General features: G+C 36.1%; 2 protein-coding genes across 3 annotated transcripts; one reads left to right on the top strand and one right to left on the bottom strand.

Annotated features, from left to right (window-relative positions):
• Positions 1–14,835: 14,835 nt before the first annotated feature.
• LOC108969203 (coatomer subunit zeta-1) lies at positions 14,836–16,611 on the bottom strand. Its single transcript, XM_018933739.1, has 4 exons — positions 16,524–16,611; positions 16,083–16,462; positions 15,927–16,017; positions 14,836–15,056 (listed from the first exon to the last, which is right to left on the bottom strand). The coding sequence occupies exons 1-4, from the start codon at positions 16,539–16,541 to the stop codon at positions 15,009–15,011; spliced, it is 537 nt and encodes a 178-aa protein (XP_018789284.1). The 5' UTR covers positions 16,542–16,611; the 3' UTR covers positions 14,836–15,008.
• Positions 16,612–16,840: 229 nt separating this feature from the next.
• LOC108969201 (myosin-11) lies at positions 16,841–19,483 on the top strand. 2 transcript variants are annotated; one of them, XM_018933737.1, is made up of 5 exons: positions 16,841–16,960; positions 17,090–17,628; positions 17,690–18,589; positions 18,642–19,003; positions 19,072–19,483. In XM_018933737.1, exons 2-5 carry the CDS (start codon positions 17,140–17,142, stop codon positions 19,262–19,264), a joined length of 1,944 nt encoding a protein of 647 aa, XP_018789282.1. In that variant the 5' UTR covers positions 16,841–16,960; positions 17,090–17,139; the 3' UTR covers positions 19,265–19,483. The 2 variants fall into 2 exon arrangements, with proteins under 2 accessions (XP_018789282.1, XP_018789283.1); XM_018933738.1 differs by lacking the exon at positions 16,841–16,960 and having other exon boundaries at positions 17,009–17,628.
• Positions 19,484–23,374: the final 3,891 nt, after the last annotated feature.

Below are 23,374 nucleotides of genomic sequence, written 5' to 3'. Positions count from 1 at the left end.
AAAATATACGGTATTTGAGCTGAGGTATCCCTTGTGGAAAAACTGTCGTGATCGGACTATAACTTTTCAATGCAATTAAAATAAATGAAAATACAATTCAATACTCAAAGTACACAAATTGATCTAATCTAATTAATTTACAGCAAAATAAAAGAATATGTAAATGACGGATAATGAAATCTCGATTATAACTTTATCATGCGAGAGTATAAAATGTTCGGTGACACCCGAACTTAGCCCTTCCTGACTTATTTGTCTTTAAATTCGGTCAATGCGATGTTGCATTAACATCGTGTAAAATCGATGAATTGTTCTTCCAATCGCCTTAATACGGTAAAATAGAACTCCTTATCCTTATTGACCGTCTATCCGTCTGGAAAACAAATGCATGATGCACCAAACCACGAATATCGAAAAAACAATGGTCACTTGGTTTTTATTTTATTTTATTTAATGTTTTTTTTTTTTTGTTTTTTTTTTGGTTTCGTCTCGTTGTTTTCCCGCAATTCCGCTGATTATTGACTTCTTTGCGTATCAAACTCATAAACCCATGTCTCATCGGCAGTTATAATGCCCTCCACGAATGTCGGAACGGAATTCACACGAACAAGCATGACCAAAGAGATCTGTTAACTGTTCTATTTTTGAAAAAATTAAGCTTTATCGAGACCAATCGAGCAAGACCGTGTTTCATACCCAAAATATTCACCAAAATCTTTCGAACGGGCTCGCGCATGATGTCGAACTCTCTTATCATCCCTCTAACTGTGACAATTTTCATCATTTTGTTAATATTTTTTCACTTTTTGATATTTTGTCAGACTTAAGAAATTAGTAGTAATTATTTTGACAAATAATTTATACTTAAAAGGAAGTGATTTATCATTTAATATCGAACATATCACGCCTATGTTTGGGACCATTGCTTTATAAAGAGGAACTCTCATAACAAGGAAACTGAAAATCAATTAAATTTCTAATGCCGATTATGGATAATAATTAATTAGGGAATCTAATCGGGTCGCTATTAAATGTAACATAATTACTAAAATAACGGTTTCCGCTTTTTAATAATTGGCAAACTATTTCCTAAGTTAAAAAATAAATTACTAAATAAAAAATATCTGTCATACAAATTATTTGCTCACAAAATATCTAAGTAAGACAAATGTGAGTAATTTTACAGAGCAATTTCTAGTGGATGATACGCAGCAGCCATGTGTCATAGTATCCCCATATAACTGTTGCTCTAACGTGTTTAATATAATATTATATTTCCCGATCTAGCGCGCGCACAATTTTCTATGATGAAATTTTTAAAATAGTTTTTCTTATTACTTATGTTTATTTGATAATAAGTGCTGAGTGATGAACAGCCCCAGCAAGAGTCGGGTATTCACAGAACACATTAATTAAAGTGTGGGAAAAAGTGCTCTCTATTTAAACAGCTGCTTCTCGAAGCACTCCTGCCAAGCTCTTAATCCACAGGCCTTGAAACGCAAGTGCAAAGGAAGTTCTGAAATTTTTCACTATCCAACAGACACTTGGGGGCGTTCAGTCTCACCAAGCCATAGTAATTTAAGCCACACTCTTTAAGCCCTAAGCACTTAGATATGTGCGTATACATAAATATGTATGTATAGAATATAGGAGCATAGATAATATAAGGCAATTTATCAAGTAAATTTAGCCCCATTTTGTTAATAGATATGTCATTTAYATGATTATCAGTCGTACGTTGTAACAATTGACGCTCTGCAAACAATGATTACAAGTGCCCACAGTAACGTAACATTATTGAAATATTTCACTTATCTGTAAGAGCTCTTTGCTTACTCTGGGTGCACATAATTCCTCATAGAAACATAACACTCCATTTGCCGTTGCTGATGTGCAGCTGTTGTAGCTTCGCTGTGACCAGCAGTGGATGCATCGAATGCAATGCCTTTCGAACAAACCCTGACGTAAAAGTGAGAGAGGGGGAGTGGTAGTGGGCTTAAAAATTAGTAATTTAACTTAAGGAACTGGCTATTATTAGAAGTGGACATTCTGCGATAAGTAAGATCAAAGGATAAATTCACACATTCACATTTTGCTAGCAATACTTTAGAATCTTATATGTGATTTTGAGGAAGCCTGTCCCACGGTAGTTGGGGCAGATTGTGAGGTCTTCCTTTTTTGGATTGGTCAGAGCATGCTAAGTTCCAATCATCGGGCACGCGTTCGTCCGAAGAAAGTGGAGAAGTTTTCTCACCATAATTTCAGTATGCACTGGACATCAGTCTTTGGAACACCTCTAGGGGTTCTACAAGAGTATGCTCTGGTCTTGAAAACTCCTGTTAATCGCCACATATTTTCTCACAATTTTTGAGCGTTATCCTTTTCGGCCAGCTTGACAAGCTGGCTACGCTATGCACGATTTGTACATCGCGGCAGCCGCAGCTCTAGTGGGTACGATCCAAGCGCTCATAGAAAACATCATTGATCACATCGTACTTCCCTTCCGTCGGGGTGTGAACGCAAATCAGCGATATGTTGAGAACTTCGCTTTGATCCAAATTGTGGCCGAATTTGCGCTCCTCGTCTCAATCCTTGTCGCGACGTTACACTTCTTTGACGGTGGTGATGTCAGCGGACATAAACTAGTAACCCCAACCTAGCGCAACACCCTAGGAAGGGATGTTTCGCCTTCTCACTTAGATCGCCTTCAAACGGCTGTATTTTGTTTACCCAGTGGATACTTGGTCTAAGATCGGAAATCGTGAGTTGCTTAAGCCATATGTAAAATAATCGTTTCTGGCTACTCCCAAGTGAATAGCGCTCAAAGAACTTTCCTCACTTGCGTGAACTCCAATATGTTCGTCACAGTGGATGTTATCGCTTGAAAGAAACGCACTTATCAGAAATATGGCAGAAATGGGTGACGGCAATCTTTGATTTCAACACGATGCAACAATTAGTGTTCATAAATGCACACGCTTTAGACCACCACCAACATGAAAAGCAGTTAAAAGCAACAACAAAAGGGCACTTGCTGACTATGATGACAGCATAAGAATAACGCTCGGAATTTATTGCGACAATCCTGTTACAAATTTAGTTGAACAATACTGACAACAATAAAAGCACGTAGTTACGTAAGTAAGTATGTATGGCAACACATGAAACATACACACACACATAAGTACAACAACAAACAGCAGTAAAAATAACTTAATTGAGTGAGGTCACAAAGCGAAAACGTGAGATCGAACAGTGATATCTCGATTTTCGGCGAAAGAAATTAGAAAAAACAAATTTCTTGTATTTGATGAACAGTTAGATTGCAACAAAAACACAATAACAGAAACATAGTTGAAAGTGAAAATAAAAGTATGTTGTGTGATGTGAGTGTGACTTGCCTGAAGGCTCGTTCTTTTCGGTCTCATAAAGAGTTCAGCTGCAGTTCACGGTCATCTAACTTCTCAGCTTTCGTTGACTGCATTGGCAGGAATATTCAATAAAATTTTGCTTTTTTATTTTTGCACATATAATGGGAATTTTTTTTTTTTTTTTTTTTTTTTTTTTTTTTTTTTTTTTTTTTTTTTTTTTTTTTTTTTTTTTTTTTTTTTTTTTATAACGCTTTTTTAATCAGTAATACCTTTCAAAATATTTGCTTTGATTTGTTTGCCAAATATGGTTAAATAAGTGTTACAAGTGCACATTCATCACTTTCTCAACACTCTTATCTAAATTAGCAAAAGTTGCGATTTGTTAAAGACAAACAGGCACCTTTCTCGAAAGCCCCCAACATGTTTGCTTTCAACTAGCTTTCGTTCAAGAATCACCTTCACCTCAAGTACCCGTTTTTAACTTTCCACTCTATTATGGCTTATGATAAATTACTTAATACTATTTTCTCTGGTATCACTCGAATAATTTGAAGCGTTGTCAAAAAGTTCCATTCGTTGCACTGAGCGAAATAACCCAGTAACTCTGCCAATTTCTACGGTAGTTTGCATTGGTCTGGTAACGGTATTGACGAGAGGTGTGTGTGAGACTGTATTCTTGTACTTAGTTAGAAGGAGTTAAAAAGGTGCTGGTCACCTTAACTGACTTCTGGGAGAAATTTTCTTTCAGGATTTCATGAAAATCTATGAAATGTTATGTAAATAAATTAAACAAAACATAAATCCGACCAGTAATGAGCAAACTAATTACTATTTTTTATGAAAATGATGATCAATGATTTTACGGAAAGTTCTTTTTTAACATTCCAATATTAATACTCCCCCTTTTGAAGATAATTATTGTTGGCAAATTATTTTTCTTTTTTCTTTTTTGGTGATCTATATTATGAATCATTTCGGAAAGCTTTACAAACATATTTTGACACTTAAGAAAAAATATAAATAAATAAGATAACAAGTAAGGAAGAGCTAAGTTCTGGAACAACCGAATATTTCCTACACTTGCAACTTGCATGAAATAAAGCCAGGGAAGTATCATCAAGTACATAAGGCTTTTTGGCTATATAGGATCTAGAACGAGTTTTCATCCGATTTGATTCATTCTTAAATTCATAAAGATGCAGCGTTAAAAGAAAAACACGCTCTCTCTATTTTATTAAGATAACTCACATATTGGCGATATATTCAGAAGGTCGAAAATCTTTATTTTAATTATATGCGGGCTAAGAGAAGTATTGACCCCATTCAACCCATTTGTAACATACTGACATACCATTATCAGGAAATAGTCCTCTCTGAATTTCAATTATATATCTCTCAAATTGACCAATATATCCGGTAAAAGGTCAACTATAGGTACCGGGGTCCAAATTTTCGAACCCTAGGGGCCTCAACAGTTGTTTTTTTTTTTTTTTGAACAATTTTCTTCTTTAAGCTGGCTTACTTTAAAGGAACTATTAGTGCACAAGTTTATTCCGTTATATTAATTACTCCGGGGTTTGTGTACTGGAAAATGAAAGAATCAAATGGAACTTAAAAAAATCGGTCGGACAGGTCTTAAAATATGTGATTTCACCTTAAACCGGTTCCACGCCTTTCGTCCAATTTTGACCACGTTTAAAGCCCTCTCATATCATCTCAAGTGTAAAATCTAAGGTCTCCGGCGTATTTAGTTATGGATGTGATTTTGAACAGTACCGTTATATGTGGAGTGACGGAGGTTTTCATCCGATTTCATCCAATTTCACAATGTCGGTAGAAGTTCCAGTAATATTTGTGCGGCATTGGTTGTTATAGCTTTAATAGTTTAAGAAATATGTACATTAAGCTTATTACAGAGTGGGCGTGGCCACTTGTTTTTTTTTTTTTTTTTTTTTTTTTTTTTTTTTTTTTTTTTTTTTTTTTTTTTTTTTTTTTTTTTTTTTTTTTTTTTTTTGTTTTTTTGTCCACAGGTACCACTTGCTACTACGATCCCTCGTCTCGTGCTATCAGAGTTTTACATATAAGTACTAAACGAGTATATTAATTCAGTGCTTAGTTATGGCATTTTTTAGGTATTCGTGAAATGGTGCTTTTGTCCCCCACGACCTCGTAATTTTTATTTTTATGAAGGAACCCGCTAAACAAATTTCATGAAGTTAACTCAATCTTTACTCAAGTCACAGCTTGCACGGACGGACGGACAAGCAGACAGTCACCCGGATTTGAACCMATCTCGTCATTCTGATCATTTCTGTATACATATCCCTATATCTATATCGATTAATTTTACGTGTTAGGAGAACAAGAATATTTTACTCTCTTGTTCCATATTTCACGATCTACCTGATGCCTGTGTGATTTCTGTGCATACAAGTATTTGTATATGTATGAGTGTTTCAAATTTTCCCTCAAATTGTTTGCTCTGCGCATTCCTGAGTGATCGCAATCGTAGCATAAACTTTGACGTTTGTAGATCATTATGGACAGTGACAAATGAAGTACCTTTCGAGTGACTTCGGTTGCCTGCTCGACACTTCATGCGAAATTGTTAGCAGAAGTTGCGAGTGTGTGTTTATATCACTTCTTTGTTGTAATAATAATAAAAACATAATGCGAGCCGCTCAAAGGCACGTGACTCCATTTAATGAGGCGCAATTGATTTTAAAGCACATGTTTTCTCTTTTTCAGGTTATAAAGTAAACAAAAATATTTTGATTTCAGCGAGACTAATTCAATGGACGACAATTAAAATTCCTCTAAATCACGCAATCAGTAAACAGAAGTAATAAATTAAAGCTACGCCAACTTTGAGTGCCAATATAATACATACATATTCATATCTACATATGCATATAATTGTACATGTGTATGTGTGTTTGTAGTTGAAACATAAATCCAAGTGCTTTCACAGTGAATTAGAATTACACATGTACTCAAGGCTGAAGTAGCAGAGTATCGGACCAAACAGGAAGCTTCAAGAGCGATCTCACTCGCGGATATTAAGAAACTCGTACAAAATTTCGAAACAGTAACCACAACTCACATGCACCACACACCCCGGCACGTTTCCAAACATTTCTCACACCCTTTCGGTGCGCTCAACCACATCCATACATACATATGTACACACCGAGCCGAGGCAAATTGGACCACAATGAACCAATCAATTCGCTTGTATGGAAATAAAAATGTATGGCCCAAAGGAATCGTGAGTGCATGGAGACAGTGCGAGCACATCACCCACATCGCCTTATCGAGGAGAGTCTACGCATACTTCCACCAGCACACATGCGTGTATGTCGATACTCTGCCAAGTGGATATTTTTCGTCGGGTAAAATTCCATCACTATTAGAGATAATGCAATCAAATAATTATTGTAGGGCGTTAACACAATCTGGCTTTTATGATCAGTCTCAAAGCCACCGAAAGGTAAATAAACAACATTTTTTGCGTATGTTGCTAAGGCACCAGCGCAAACATTAAGCGATGAGCAACTGTTGCAGGTTTGTTGGCCGGCCACTTTTGATAGTTTAAACGCCGGAATATTTACAACGGTTTACTATATGTAGTTCAAATGAAGCAGGTGGCAACAGACGCCTTAGTGAAGATAAAATTCCGAAACACGTTTCCAGCTGTTTCATACTCTTTAGAACGAATTAAGCATACAAAATCTCCCGGGGTCAAGTGGTCCACCCCTATATATGCATTCTCCATTGCGAGTTTTAGATTTTGGTCAAAATGTGTTTCAGAGACAGAAAACCTAAATTTAAAATTTTGTTTTTGTTTTTGTTTAGACTGCGTTTTCACTCAAATTTTGAGGCTTTATGGAGCAAACAACACAACTTCACAGAAATATAGAGTGATTGATCCTGTGAAAACTCTTTGAGCATGCGCTGCAGAGCGGTCCGGTAAGGCGTTCTCCACTACTTTCTATCCGGTGTAAAGACAGCGTTTCCTGAAGAGTTCTAAGCTATTCCAGAGCTATACATTTTAGACGAGAGGATCGCGTCTCTGGAATAAGTTATGGAATCTAGATTTAAAAGAAAAAAGTTCGGAAATGATTAATAGATATATGCACATTTACAAAAAAGTACCCGGAGATTGTAGTTAGATTCCCCGGGTGAATATATGTATATTTCAAAAAAATTTATTTTGTCACAGAAACTGCTTAAGACCGTACATCGATTTTTACAATGGATAACAATATCTTACCAAATTTTATGTGCGGATCAAAATCACAAGCGTGCGAATAGTACCAAACCTTCAAAGACGTTCGGGAGATCGCTAAAGTCATTACTGGACCATCTTCGACCTCTTAAACTGATGAAAATATTAAAAAAAAAAAGTGGAGGATATGGTGCTTGAAAGTCGTCAGGCAAATGTTAGAGAGACGTCAAGGAGCCGTGCTCTCTAACACGCTCTCGAGTCCGTTCGAATGGGTTTGATGGATATTTTGGCGTTCTTGTTCGACTCGTTTCGATAAAGCTGAATTTTTTTCAAAAAGAAAACTAACAAGTCAACAATCAATGGAATGGAGGGAAAAAGCGAGACGAGACAAAAAAAAACACCCCAAAGCCGCTCAGAAATTAAGGGAATGTTAATTGTTTTTTTTTTTCGATATCCGGGACAGATGGCCAATAACGAGTTCTATTTAGCCGTATTGGGGCGTTTGAGTGAGAACATCCGTCGAAAATGTCCGGAATTGTGGAAGTACAACTCATGGATTTCACACGATGATAATGCACTATCGCATCGAGCCACGATGAATACCATCAATCAACCACAACAATCAATCAACTACAAACATACAACAGTATTCATTTTATCTCGTCATAAATTGTTCGAAGGTGCTATTGAAGTACGATATATGATATGATGATGAATATGACTAATATAATTCGTGAAACCATAATCAATCAAAATCAATTCGATTGGAAAACAAAATTCGGCAATATGCGAATGTTATGTTTATAACGGCTTGTAAAAACGGTAATGCAATTGCGCTGCTTTCAAACTCCTGCAAAAGAGACACGCAAAAAACGGCATATTCTTCCTACAGACAATAAATTCATTTAATTGCCCCGTTATAAAACAAAAGCAAATTATTTTACAATCAGTATTGCGCAGAAATTCAAATAAATAAAAGACCAAACCCCTTCCAAAGAACCAACAAGGTGTTGAACTTAATTTCCAAAATAAAAATAATTGAAATGACAAGGAATCGAGGAAGCATAATGCCGGCACACATAACTGGTAATGATGAAATTCGTGTCGCAGTACAATTGCAGTGTTGATTTCTCTAATAGTTTGGGTTTGCGTTCGCCATTTTAGTGTATTTATATGAATATATGGTAATATGTTGGTATGTGCGGATCTGAAGTGGTTTGGAACTGTCATGGTCAGCTGACTCACGCCATTTTTGGTCATGCTCAAGATAGAGAACTGTGATAGTGCGATAGTGTCATTTGTCAGCTGAAAGGTTTCGTTTTTTTTTTTTTTAATTTTGTTCGCTAACCCAAAGCAAAACTAAAAAGAACCAGTTAAATGCCATTTAAGTGTTAGATACACTAGTCGATCGAAAATTAGGCGCACACGCGTGCCTCTATCAAATGAGCCACTACTATCACTGATGATGTAATTCCTCAGCAGCCGCGTTCGCTGATAAGGGCACAGCACGTAATGGAGCCTTTGATGGGAACAAGCCGATAAAAGGTAAGTGTTAGTGTGATTTCAGCAAAAAAGGAAATGAAGGGAAAAATCTAAAAATATCGTCATTATTTGTGGCAATAGTTATAGACACAGACACTTATATTTACATATATACTATAACGGTATATAGTACACTTGTACTAGGAATGCACTTTCCCGGAAAATAAATCAGCGCCAAGACCGCGACTTGAACCAACAAACTAGTTCGTATATATACAGAAAGACGGACAGACAGACAGACGGACATGGCTAAATCGAATCAGCTCAACATACTGATCATTTATATATATACTTTATAGGGTCTCCGACGCTTTCTTCTGGGTGTTACAAACTTCGTGACAAAATTAATATACCCTGTTCAGGGTATAACAAGCGTATGTTTCGGCAACATGCTTGCAGCAACAGTTGCTCTCTTATCTAAATTGCAATCAACTGTTCTAACAGCGGTTTCGCATCAATTGTGTTTTTGATTTTATATGAATTTCCAAAATAAAGTTAACAACATTTTTCATTCAGTTTGGAATCAGTGTTATTGCCGTTGTGGTTGCTAATGTTATTTCGATTGTTTGTTATTTCATATTTTTCGTTAATTTTAAGTTAGGTTTCACTGGCCGACTGTCACGCCAGCCATAGATCTACTGATCATTACTAATGCCAGTTCAATTTAATTTACGTTGAAATAGTCTTCATATAGAAAATAAGTATTTTCTCTAATTTTGATACTTCGCCTAGTTCCTCGAACTGAAAAGCTCCTAGATGTTCCAACACTCTGATATACCCGTCTCTGTATTTGCAGCACGGGCATAACATCCGTCTCGCATGTGATGTCACTAGATTGTAACCAGTCAGTAGGCCAACAACGGTCCTTCAATCCTTTCAAGACTCTGTGTGTAAAAAGCAAGCATGTTTTTCTTCCGAGCTTTTGCACATAATTTTGGTGATACTGCATGTCCTTAAGGGGTTCTGGCCCCTTATCCATCGGTCAGTTCTTTGGGAAATTTCACTGTATATAATTTTTAGTGACTTCCGTATTTCTCTACTGGCTGGAAGCCAGACGGATGGCACTCTTGACAATCTCATCAGCTATTTCGTTTCACGGCATTTATTCGCGCCCTGGAATCTAGTACTCGTACATATGTATGTGGCCGCTTTCCGACAGCTGCCAGAACATTCTCTGTCTGTAATGCGATGTGAGATTATTTGCCTAAGTGCCTCCTGAATAGTGTCGTATATATTGGTCTTCTCTATGTGGTTTTCTGCGTTATTAGCTGTAACAGTCGCTTTCTTGCCAAGTAAGACTTTCCTATCGTAGATGCTTTAGTATTCGATAAGCTTGAAAGGCGCGCTTGTGATCCGGCTTAAGATCCCGCCATGTATCTTCTACCGAAATCCTACCAATCTATTTTTGATCCGTCTGTATCTTCTTTCTACGGAGTGTACTCCGCTCCGCTCCCTCACCAGGGTTATGCGCTGGGTTGGGGACCCGCCACGTAAAAAAGGCCTGCAATGAAAAGGATCCGTCTGTATATATACCAGCGAGACGCATGCTCCCCTCCTCTTTTAATGTGACTTGATGTTTTCTCTCCCAAATAAAACGCAAGGATATGTGGTCCGAAGTTCTTTGTGGAAAATTCATCTAATACCGCCAATAGTGCAGCTGATTTTTCTGCAAAGCTTTCCACTGCAATGCCGATGGGTGGTAGGTTGAGTAGTCTTTGCCTACAGCCGTTGAAGTGTTTTTTTTTCTATTTTATGAGAAAGTTATATGCTGTTAACAGTTCTTGTAGTAAATCGAATGCATTATTCAACAACAACTTGATGTTTCTTAGTCACCGAAGATCCAAAAAGGTGTCGAATACATCTAAATTAGTTTTTTGTTGAGATACCCTTCAACTTGTAGCAAAAGCCTCGGTGTCGTTCTAGAGATCACACGATAAAGATTAAGCATGTTAGAGATCTAAAAGTTGTAGGTTTCGGAATTTCTGTCGAGGATGTCTAAATTATTTGATTTCACTCTCAAAACGGTGTGAGCACAACGACCACATAACGGCAGTGATATATAAATTCTCACAATTATTCAATCACTGTCGGCATGCATAACTAAGATAAGCCGGTGATAGCGTCAGAGATAATATTGAATCATAAATATTTAGATCCTCTGTATTTGAAATTATTTATTATGACCAAGTAGCAGTCATTCAGAGATCATGTGAATATTTCTTTGATAGGTTTCACTAACATTTTCGCACTTTTTCACCAGCTTGCATATATACATATATGTGTATGTATGAATGAATCTTCCAGATATCACTGACATTTATAAGACTAAATGATCTCTTAGTGGCTATGAGAAATATCCGCGCCGTGTATATCACGACTCCATAACTTAATTAGCCCGAGCTACACCTCTACACAGGCAAGCAAACGTAGATAAGTTGATACATTTATTGCACACTTGAACCTTGTGAAGGCCGTCGATTAAGTCGCTGTTATGTCAACGTAAATATTTGTATCTAAGTAAGTCGATAAAATTTCGACTCTCCCATCCAAACTAGATTTATCTTCCTGCTTATCTAGCGGTACTTGAGATTATAATTTAAACATGTTATATAAAGTCGGTTGCAAATACTTATGTAGATAGGTATATATAATATATTCCCAGTTGGTTTGGCTAACAGTAAAGACACATTTAATATACATACATACACACCTACACACAAACGTACTTTATAACCCTTTGTCGTCTAGCTAATCAGAAAATTGCCCTGCACTCGAAGGTATTGGCTACCAGTTTTCAAAAAGAAATTTATAACATATAACCCGATTTAAATTTATAACGATAGTACGCCGCAGTAATGTTAACTCAAATTCCCCTTAAAACGCAAAGTAATACACACACACATACACATATGTGAAGCAAATCTAGAGACTTAATTCCGAAGGAGATTACCTAATTGTTTGTTTATGAGTGGTTGTCGGTTTAGCTCTTATAGTGCGGGCCGTGTGTCGCTGCGTGGCCGCTGAAACGCCGCAGCGTTACTAATAACTGCGACGTCTTCACCGCCGGCATGACAGCAGCAGAGCCATAAAAGATATTTCATGCTGACTGTGTCTTTTTAATATTCTTTTATGGTCATTACGATATTATATTATTCAGATATCGGAAAAGCAAGTAATTGAGGTTTGCAAAATGTTTCATGTGACCAGCTTTTATGTAACAGACATTGTTGAGGAACGCAGAGCGGGTCTACAGCACGATACCAGCTTTGTGGAGCACTGCTACCATATTTTATACGGCACATAGCGAATTCAACTAATTATGAAATACTTTACAATTACTGTCATCCGAAGTCCAACTAGTCAACCAAGGAAAGGAGCCCAAGACTATTCACTGCTAAGTCCACAGCAGTTGCAGTTGTGTTTAGCAGGAAACACAGTTAATATCATCGGATTATCAGATCATATAGGAATAGAAGAAAACGAAAAAGCAAACGAGATCTCGGAACACAAGCACACAGGTCATACCACAAAGTTACTTTGGGGTCGTGTTGCTGGTGGATAAACCAAAAAGATACTACTTTTAGGCAAAAAGAAGCTTAGATGCATTGTATGGGCTATCACAAGGCACCTACTCTTAAGATTCCACCTTCAGAAATGGGAACAATGGATGCAGTGGAATTCAGAGCATGCTCTAAGGATAATGAAACGCTGGAACATTACCTCTGTGAATTCCCAGCCTTGTTCCGGATGAGAAGGGATATATTCCACGTCTGCCAATACTCTAACTTAACAGACATTGGGCAGCTGAGGTAGAAAAGCATTTGGTATTTTACCATATCTAGATTGCTGAATAAAACTTAAATTGTAAAAATCCCGCAGAGCGATGGCCCTAACGGTGGCCTCCATCGGGACCCAGCTTTCAAAATGAACCAACCAACCAAGTCCACAGCAACAATATTTACCAACTGGGCGAAGGAATACAGCCTACACCTTGCAGCAGAACGCAGCTGAGGAAGATAGAGACATGTGACAGCACTGCATTTCGTACTATCACAAGATGACCCTTGAATCTCCCATCGAAAACCATCCTAGTGAGCCCCGCATACTTTCGGTTATGGAACGCAATGCAATCCATTCCAGGCAGCTTCTGCTGGAACGTTTTTGGTGAAATCATGCCTACAGTCATCTGCTTGGAGTGGAACTGTCTTCTAGGAACATTAAAAGAACGTTCCTACAATACGTCGACAAGCTACAACAATTTATTTTACGCTTCCCTTCAAACAAGGGATAGGTAGTCGCTAAAGCAACAACAAATGACTGTCTCGTATTTTTCACTCTGCGACATGTCATTATTTTGCTTACGTTCATGAATGTCACAGCTTAATACTAGGTAGTTCAAAAGAGATATAAACTTTGTAGCTTAATTTATATTATCTGGAGGAATTGTGGTATGGATTTGGTCAGGACCGCCGTTTCTGAAGAAGAAATACTGAATCGCCTACAGAACTATGATCACTTTCTGAACTAACTTTACAAGAAATCGGTATCAACCCGACTAGTTAGATCAATCCGGGAAAATCAAGTTGCAAACTTCCATTTTTCTGGCTGGTTAAATGTTGGGCTTAAGGAGTGCCTACACAACAGCTGTAAATTCAAACATACATACATACATAAGTGTTGGGAAAAATGTTAATTCGCTTAGGATTATTTGGAATTTGTTGTTATTGTTTACACTGGACAAAGTACTATTAGTAATAAAATAATAACGGCACACAGGAAGAAATGGAAAATTTTGTATCCGTTGTTGTTGTAGAATTCTGCCGTGTTGACAGTCCTTGGCCATATAAAAGTCCGAGTTCGTTCCGGTTACGTAGACCCTACTGTCGTATCCGTCTTTTATGGCGCCGAACAAGTGTGTCGTATGTTTCTATAGTCCGCTCAAATTGTCCATAAAAATAAAACAAAGGGGTTACTCAATAATGATTGCATCGACACTGGTCTTTGATTTCCTCCATTCGATACAACTTTACAAAGTACGCCGGTTCAGCTAGTTTTGTTGGCATATTGGCTTACCACTCACGGTTTGTATAAATACATGCATACTTGCATTTGTATATGTATGTATAAACGCTTGTTTTATAAATACCCAAAAAATCTATGTAAACAAATGGCACATGCTTTAATGAATGTTTTACGAAATCATCGTGTATTGATAAAATAACCCAATATCACGAAATCTTCGCGTGTGGCCAAACTCATATCAATAGGCACGCATTCAACTGATGTCCATTTTTTAATGAACGCAGAAAATAAACAAGATGCTTATCCACTTATAATTGTTCGAAATAACAAATCGATTAATATAACACACGACCATACAAAGCTAGCGATAAACATTAGAGTGGGTCGTTCAAATGAAGCAAACGTTTTTATTTTCTTAAAACCGGTTCTGCGACAGCTATTTTGCTAGTCATAAGCAATCTACGATACTGGAATTAACCCGGATTTTATCTGCCCAAGGGCTGTTATTTCTAACTAAATCTATTTGGATCGGTAAGTAATGCGCTAATAATGTCATCATACATGCGAAATTCTCTTATCAAGTTCCAGAAGCAACTTTCTTCAAATTAACATATCAGCCGGATGACTTAAAATCGAAGAAACACTTTAAAAGCATTTACACACACACACACATTTGTCGACATACTTCGCTATATATTCTTTGTATATGGTATTAAATTATATTAAAATTACAATAAAAATCGAATGTACTGCGCTTTTGGAAAGTCAACTTAGTATATTATTGTGTATAGTTATAAAACTTGATTTTTGCCTCCTCTGTCCCAACGGATCTATATAAATACTGCTCACTTAAGTATGGACCACTTGAACTGTTCGCGCGCCGATTGCAAAACCTGTAAAGGCATGAGAGTTTGTTATAAAATGTTATACAAATTTATAAGATTTTTGCAAATATTTACTGAGAATTTGAGTAATTTAAAGTATTTAAATACTGTTGTAGTAATTAAAGAAAAGTAAAATTTTCTTGAATTTGTTGCATTTATTTAATAATTGCGTAAAGTATATAACAATAGTAATAACAATAGAGAAGCACTTCTAAATTGCAAGAAAATTTTTCCGCTTTAGCAGCTGTTTTCGGCATAAAGAAAAGGTAAAAAGTTGTGAATAAATTAATTTTAAAACAGAGGTAAAATATGTATATTTTGGAAAAACCACTTTTTCTACTGATACTGATGAGAACAATGTAGCAAAAGATTACACAAATTGAGCGAAACATTAAAAAGCATACAAACATGAACCGATTTAAAAGTAAAATAATATACATTTCAATGTTTAGCATATTTTTATTTTTATATACTCTTGAATTAGCTAAAAGGTAATATATTTTCAGTACATTTGCACCAAACTTACGGTTTGCTTATACATACGCTAGTATAAATGTAACTATATGCTTAAGCGCTTATTACTGAGAGTTTACTTGAATGTTTGGCATTCATTACGAGGCACTTACATTTACAACGAACTACAAACATACGTACATATGATATTATTTAACGAAAGAATTTGCTTAGCAAATATTTCAATTTAATAATAATTAATTTCGAGATTTTTTAAATACATTTAGGTAAACGACCAAAAGGGAAGGTTTGAAAATCTACGTAAGCGCAATTCGAGAGCAATTCTTTCTTTATTCTTTAGTGACAAGGCATCTATACGATAAATGCGTCGTACTACCAAAATAGTCCATTGATTTTATTAGTTACCTGCGCGACGGTCTGCTCGGCGATGGGAATGTCATCGTTGCGCAAATCCACACGCTTCACCACTGAGGAAGGATCTGCGTCCAGTATAACACTACGAAAAATAGAAAAAAAAACATTTAAATATAACACAAATACTTGAGCGGTTTCAATACATACCCGCCGTCACAGATTTCGTCGAAAGCCAGCATAATAATCTCTAGATTATCCAAAACCAAACGCTTTTCAACATTCTTCTTCAGAATCAAGCTTATCGAATCATATAGGCAATTCAATACAGACAGTAGAATCAATTCATTCTCATAAGCACTGCCCATTACGTAGAAAAATAAGTCCACATTACTTTTGTAGACGCAGGTAAGGCCATCCAACATGATAATTTCTGTATTGGAACGATGTGTTTTGCTGAATAAGTTCTTTTCGAAAGCCTTCTGCTCCTTCACTGTGGGCAACACATTCTTGTCGTAGTACTTGGCCAATATACGATTGCCATCATTGTCCATAATGCACATGCCTTTGATTATGTTAAGTGTAGGCTCCTATTATTAAAAAATACACGTTTATTTATCACTTAAACTTTACCATTTTTACAAAATTTACCATCATAAAACCTTCCATTTTAGTTTTGATTATTTTCGTCGGCAGAATGATATCTGACAGTTTACATTACACGTCAACCCCTGGCAGGGTTGCACACATTTTGAAAATTGATACCTACATTTTTAATCTTCTATTTTTATATTTCTTTGCTTTTTTGAAAAGTTTGATGGAGAATAGTGCATATTCATTTATTCATCGAAATAATTATTTCACAAAAATGTGTTTAGTTTATGATTTATAAAAATTTTGAAATACGATTACCTTCGCATTTAGTGTTCTCGGCGGCACCTACTGCCTTATAAATTGAAGTATGCTGCGCCATCTGTTGGATAGAGCTGTAATCATTCATTATTAACAGAATTATTTCTTTGTATCTGCCAATTGCTGGCATCGCTGACATTTCCGCTCTAGTCGAAAGAACTTTTCCATTAACAATAGTAAGTGACAGCGAAATTTAAATTCTAAAGCAAAATTTACAACGTTTTTCAAGTTTCGTTCAGGAACCCCTCATATATGTCCTATTACACTATATAATTATAAAAACAATATATTTTTTTTATTTTTAGCATATTTTCTATAAATATTTAGATAAATACAACCATATATTTTATACGAAATGGATGTTATACAGAAAATGGATCAGGCAACAGTCACTGAGACGCCCAAGGCCAAGCGTCGCTCAAAGGAGAAATTGGCAAAGATTATCGAGGACGCCATGGCTGGCACTGATGACCTTAGCAACGCAGGGGGAGGTAAAAAGGTAGCCAAGATACATCTAAAGCAAAAGGTAGTCCTGTTGTCGGAAGAGAACCAAAATCTGAGCAAAGCTATCAACGTGAAAAATGCAGAGATAACAGATTTGAAGCGATCAGTCCAATCGCTAAATGAGGTTCTCAACTCGGTGCCCATCGATGAATTGCGTTGTAATTCGTCTATAGCGAGTTCCAAATTATTAGAGTTAAGCAAGAAAAACCGCTTGCTGCGAGCCGAACTGGAAAGCACCAAGAATAAAGTTAACAAAAAAGAGTTTCAAATCCAAAAGCTAGAGCGAGACTTAAAACTTCTCGAGGATAAGCTGCACAAAGGAACCACTGATACCCCAAAGGTGTTTATACCTATTATAGGCGTTTTTAGTCAACAAATACTCACAAGCTTGTTTCTTTTAGGAGCCGTCGGATGAGCTACGGATGAAATTAAATGCTATTCAGCAGAAGCTCTTCGAGACACGCAATAAAAATACAGAATTACAAAATCAACTTAAACTCGCACAAAAGTGTCTGCAGCAAGAAATCGGAGAGAACTTTAACTTGGCTACAATGGCGACGCAGACACATAACTCCAACTGGCGTGGACGCGCCCAGCAAATCATACATCTGCAACAGAAAGTCCACGAATTAAAAGAGCGCCTGGAAATCGTAGACAGGCAGTACGCGGAGGGTAGTCCCATCACCTTTGCCACCGATGATGTCCCGCATGCTGATTTGACGGCCTCACACACAGCAAAGAGCGGTGCACGATCGGCGGGCGGACACGCGGAAGCAAAAGTTGCGTCGAATGTCAGCGCCACCTCCTTCGACCGCTACAACACAGTCGTGCGAAAATCCGAGATCTTGCATCGCGCCAAGGTGGAGGGTCTAGAGAAAGAAATCGCTTCACTTAAAGCGCAACTAGAAGAGCAACGAGGCAAGGTGTTGGCACTCAAAGTGCGGAACAAGACGCTCAACGACGAAGTCTTGAAGTACAAAGTAAAGGCGAGTTCCCTGGAAGAACAAACCGATTATAACGGCTTGAATCTGGTGAATATGAACGAGAAAATGAATGTGCAACGCTACCACTACGAAAGCCGTTTGGAAGAGATGGCGAGGCAACTAAACGACCTGAAGCGCATACATAAGGACGGCGCCTTTCGTGAGGAGGAACTGCGACTGAAATTGGAAAACATGGAAAATTTGTTACAAAGCAAAGAAACACACATCGAGGACTTGAATCAGACAATAACGCGTTTGGAAACCGATCTGAAAGCTTTGTCAGGTGGTTTTCTGTTCTCATGCCGCGAACTACGCAAGGTGAGCACGCGTGTTCCGTGAGTTCCGCTATAATTGACGTTATCTCCTACAGGAAGAATTCATAACTATACTCGACTCCTTGGAAGCCGAAAAGAATGAACTACTCAAACATAATAAAACACTCGTTGAACGCAGCGAACAGGATCGTTCCAAAAACGATGCATTGCACGAACAGCTGGCCAAACAGAAGGTGCGCCTTTCGCGCATGGAAGCGCGTATGCGTGAGCTGGAGAAGGAACTTGAGCTGCAATCCGAACGGAAGAAACGCTCGCAACGCATCGCGGACTACGTGAGCAGTGTCAATTCAACCGCATCCATGGGCACGTTCGTTTTTGAGAATACTTCGCAAAATGCTTTATCACAAAGGGCTATCGATGAGTTCACACCAGCACAGGTGTACCAAATGAAGCATGAGTAAGCAAAATAGTCTGAAATTGTTTGTGTTAACTGTATAAAACTCTGATCTAACTCTCTTTGATTAGGCTCGAATACGCGCAGGAAAAGTTGGCATACATGAGCGAGAAGGTGGCACATCTGCAGGAGGAGAAGGAGAATGACGCGCGCTCTTTTGCGGAGATTATCAACAGCTCCAAAGGTGTTGTGCTCGAAACAATATTGGGCAATCGCAGCAATGCTTCGCTGTCCGTGGAGATCAGCACTGGCACATCGGTGTAGCTGCAGCTCCCTTCTGGTGGGGGAAATATCTATTTGACTGCAATGTCGATGGCTTATGCAAAAATCTCTTACCATCTCCGACTCGAAATTGCGTAAAATTTTGTTCGTAGTGCTTTCATAATTCAATTTCTTTCGACCAGCTGAGGGAAACAGCTGTTCATTGCAGGGATGACGGCTTTATTATGCAAATATTCCAAAAATTTTTTTTTTTTTTGAATATTTTCACATTCAAATTACTAGTGGCGTGCTTTTTGAAAAATAAAACAATTATTTCAAGTTTTATTGAACTTATTTTTATTTATGTTTTATTGCTATTTCAATTATTTTTACGCACCCTACTTTTGGAAAATTTACTAATTTGTGTTCGATACTGTTGCGATATTCGTTTTCGAAGTTTTATGTATATATGATTTAACTCAGTTACATTTAATGTGATCTTTAGTTGAATACTTTTTGTAGTTTGTGGTAAGTGAAAATCTCACTGTTCGCAAATATTTAGTCTAGTATTGAATAGTTCGTTTTTGCATTATTTTTTACTTTTACTTTTAGGATGTACTGTTTGTTTATGCTTAAATATACTTTTGTTTTCAGAAAGGCTAAGACAAGACTAAACAATTTTGAAAATTTTGCTTTTATATGACTTAAAAAGTATTTAGTTTTTAATTATAATTTATATATTTGGCATTCATTCGAAAATATGAGGATCAAAGATTAAAGAAAATAAGTGTATATATATTTTGTGTGGATATTTACAAACACTTCTATTTATTTTTATTTTTTTTTTCATTTATATGTCAAACAACGTATTGAAATTTTGGTATTGAAAAAGTTTTTGCTTCTAATGTAAAGTAATTTATTTTTATTCTTAAAAAAAAGTCCAAACGGGTTCAGGTTAAAAAACAAATTATTCAAATAAAATATCTACAAAATTTAATTTCATAAAAAAAATAAAATTAAAAAAATAATAATAAAATTTTTTTTAAATTAATATGAAAGATTATATAAATTTTGCTAAACCAAGATGTGATATTTTACAAACATTATTTTTATTTTTAGAAAGTTGTTTCATTATAAAAAATTAAATAAAAAACCAGTAATATAAAAAAATTTTGTATTAAAAAAAGTAAAAACGTTTTCAATCAAAATGAAAATAAATATATATGTATGTATATATGTACATAAGTTTCGTCAAAACAAAATTCAACATTTTACAAAAATTTTTTTTTTTATTTTTAGAAAGTTGTTTCACTTATAAAACTCCTACTTTTTACGATTTGATTGATCTGATAAACACGATAGTCCTTTATTTCATTAAAGTACGCTCACTACTAATTAATTGTTTTATTTATGTACGTATTCAAGCAATGATTAATGCATATATCGTCAACTAAAATGCAAAACAACAAAAAAATTAAAATTTTTATTGCTTACGATTGACAGCAACATATTACATACATATGTATGTGTATCCATAAAATTTTAAACTGCCGCTATCCAATAATATAACCAATAAAGAATGGTTCTTTATAATATTATTTTTAATAATAATATTTATTTGGTTATAACCAAAACTTAAAATTTATTTTCATTTGGTTTCTTTTATATCRTTTTTTCCTTCTCCTTCTCCTTCGCCTTCAAACTTATGAAAAGTGAATTTACGTGTTTTGCATTTTAGATCACGATATGTATATATGTATGTATGTATGAACGACTACGTGTAGTTTTAAGCATTATTTAAGGTTGCTGCAAATAAAAGGCACTTTAGGGATTTAATTGTTAGTAATCAGATCCTTTAAATGTTTTTTTTTTTTTTTGTTTTTGTTGTAAGAATTAGTCCTATCTAACATAAATTAGTATACGCTTTCGTTGCTATCAAAATTTTCGCACAAACGCTAGTCATCGAATTTTCTAAAGAATCTCTAAGTTTTTGTAAAACACAAGAGTAGCTAAATCTGTAAATACTCAGTCCAATGGGCTTCACTAGAGGCATCACATGATAACCGGTTATTACTTTGATAATCGTTATTGTTTTCGAGTATAAAAAGCAGTTGGTTATTATTCTATTCAAATTCTTTGCTGCCACATTTCATTTGTTGGCCAATATTTAGTTGATATCTATAGCATTATGTACTTATGTATGTATACATATTTATAGTATAGTATATTGACTAACCTAAGAGTATCGAGTCAGTATAGCAAATTCGATCGAATGTCCTTCAGCTAAATGCTTTTATCTGTTTTACGGCTAAATGCGTCTAATTTCCGGCACATACCAGCCATAGTATGTCTTAGTTTTTATATATTAATTAGTTCTTTTTATGCAATCTGTAGAATTCATTACATACACTTTTTGAGTATATAAAGTTGATTGTTTCTACACAACTTTCTTTATTCAATAACTCTCGGAAATACCACAAGCATCTTGAATGTAAACAAAGCAAATAATTTTTTAATTGAATTATAAATCATAAAAGTATAATAGAATAGTGGAAATAGTTTTAACTGTCTGTTTAAGCTCCAAAATCTGGGTGAATGCCTGCGACCAAATCGTAAGTGCTAAATGTATTTCCTGCATATAGAATTGTGCTCGGAAGTTTTGCACTCAAATCTGAAATCCGTTTCTTGAAGCCTTATATAAAAGCTGAGAAACATGCAACTCCTATTGATTAAGTTAAGTGATTGAGTTGATGTCTTCAAAATACCAGGTTGTTCAACAAGTTTTGTCGTTCGATGAGACAGGGCGTTGCTAACAGCCCAAACTTTTTTTTTGTTTTTGATTTGAGTTGGATATCGTGCACTGATAAAATTCTTATTTATGGAAGGTGTAGCACCAAAAGAAATTCAACTACAATTAGAACAGAAGAAAGATGGGTTGTTGCTGAATTTAAACGTGGTCGTACTAGCCTTGAAGACAATCCACGTGAAGGCCGTCAAAAACGTGCGCCAACAACAGAAATCGTAGCCTAAATACAGGATATGGTTTTGGAAGATCGTCGATAGACTGAGAGAGATTTAGTGCTCTAGCTCGACAGATCTCATTAGGCACTGTGAGCCTTGGGTGCCGCTTTCGCTAACAATGGAACAAAAACACATGCGAATGCGACTTTCTCAGCAATATTTGCAGCGTTTTAAAAAGGATAAAGTGCGTTTTTGTGCGTTAATTCATCACTATGGATGAGACTTGGGTTTATCACCAAGATCCTGAATCAAAACAAGAGGCTAAAGAGTTGTGTGGACCTGGTTGTTCGGCTTGGAAACGAGTTTGTGTTCGGAAATTGGCCAATGAGGTTATGGCATCATTTTTTTTAGGACGCGAGAGGAGTTTTGTTTGTGGATTACTTGCAAACTGTAAAACAATTAATTCTGAATACTATTGCAACCTTTTGGACCAGTTGAAGGGAAAAAATTTTGAAAAAAGACCCAGTTTGCAGAAGAAAAAAAAGCTTTTTCATTAGGAAGTACACCGTGTCACAAGAGCATTTTGACAGTGGCTAAAATACATGAATTAAAGTACAAATTGTTGGAGCATCCACCGTATTCACCAGATGCGACCCCCAGCTACTTCCATTTGTTTCCAAAGCTCAAAAAAAGTATGCGTGGCAAGCGGTTTTCATCAAAAGAGGTTATGACGGGTGTTGAAGCGTATTTTGCAGATTTTCCAGATTCTCACTTTAGGGATGTGATCCAAAGATTGGAGGATCGTGTATTTTTAATCATAAAATTGTATTTTTCTTATCAAACGACAAAACTTATTATGCTCACTATATTTACTGTGGCTCGTATAAAATATTTAATTCACGAAGCCTATTGTTGCAAATTTATTCTCTTTACAACTTTATTATCATATTTAATTCACAATGACTTGTTGTAGCCAATTAAATATTCAAACGCAGTCACTTTGGATAAAACAAAGGAAACAACAAAAAGCGACACGCTTTAAGAATTTTCCTGCATTTAAAAAACGTTAAAACCATAAATTCGTTGAAAGGATTAACGAAAAAAATAATGCAAGCGCTTTTGCAAATCCGAAAGTCAAATAACCCAAAAAATCAAATTTTTATGAACTTCTCGCAGCGCAAAAACCAACACTGATCCGCTCGGATTGCTTAC

This window comes from Bactrocera latifrons, unplaced genomic scaffold (assembly GCF_001853355.1).
Source record: "Bactrocera latifrons isolate USDA-ARS-PBARC rearing strain unplaced genomic scaffold, ASM185335v1 scaffold_243, whole genome shotgun sequence".
Lineage (NCBI taxonomy): Eukaryota > Metazoa > Arthropoda > Insecta > Diptera > Tephritidae > Bactrocera > Bactrocera latifrons.
This window is presented reverse-complemented; position numbering and strand designations above follow the sequence as displayed.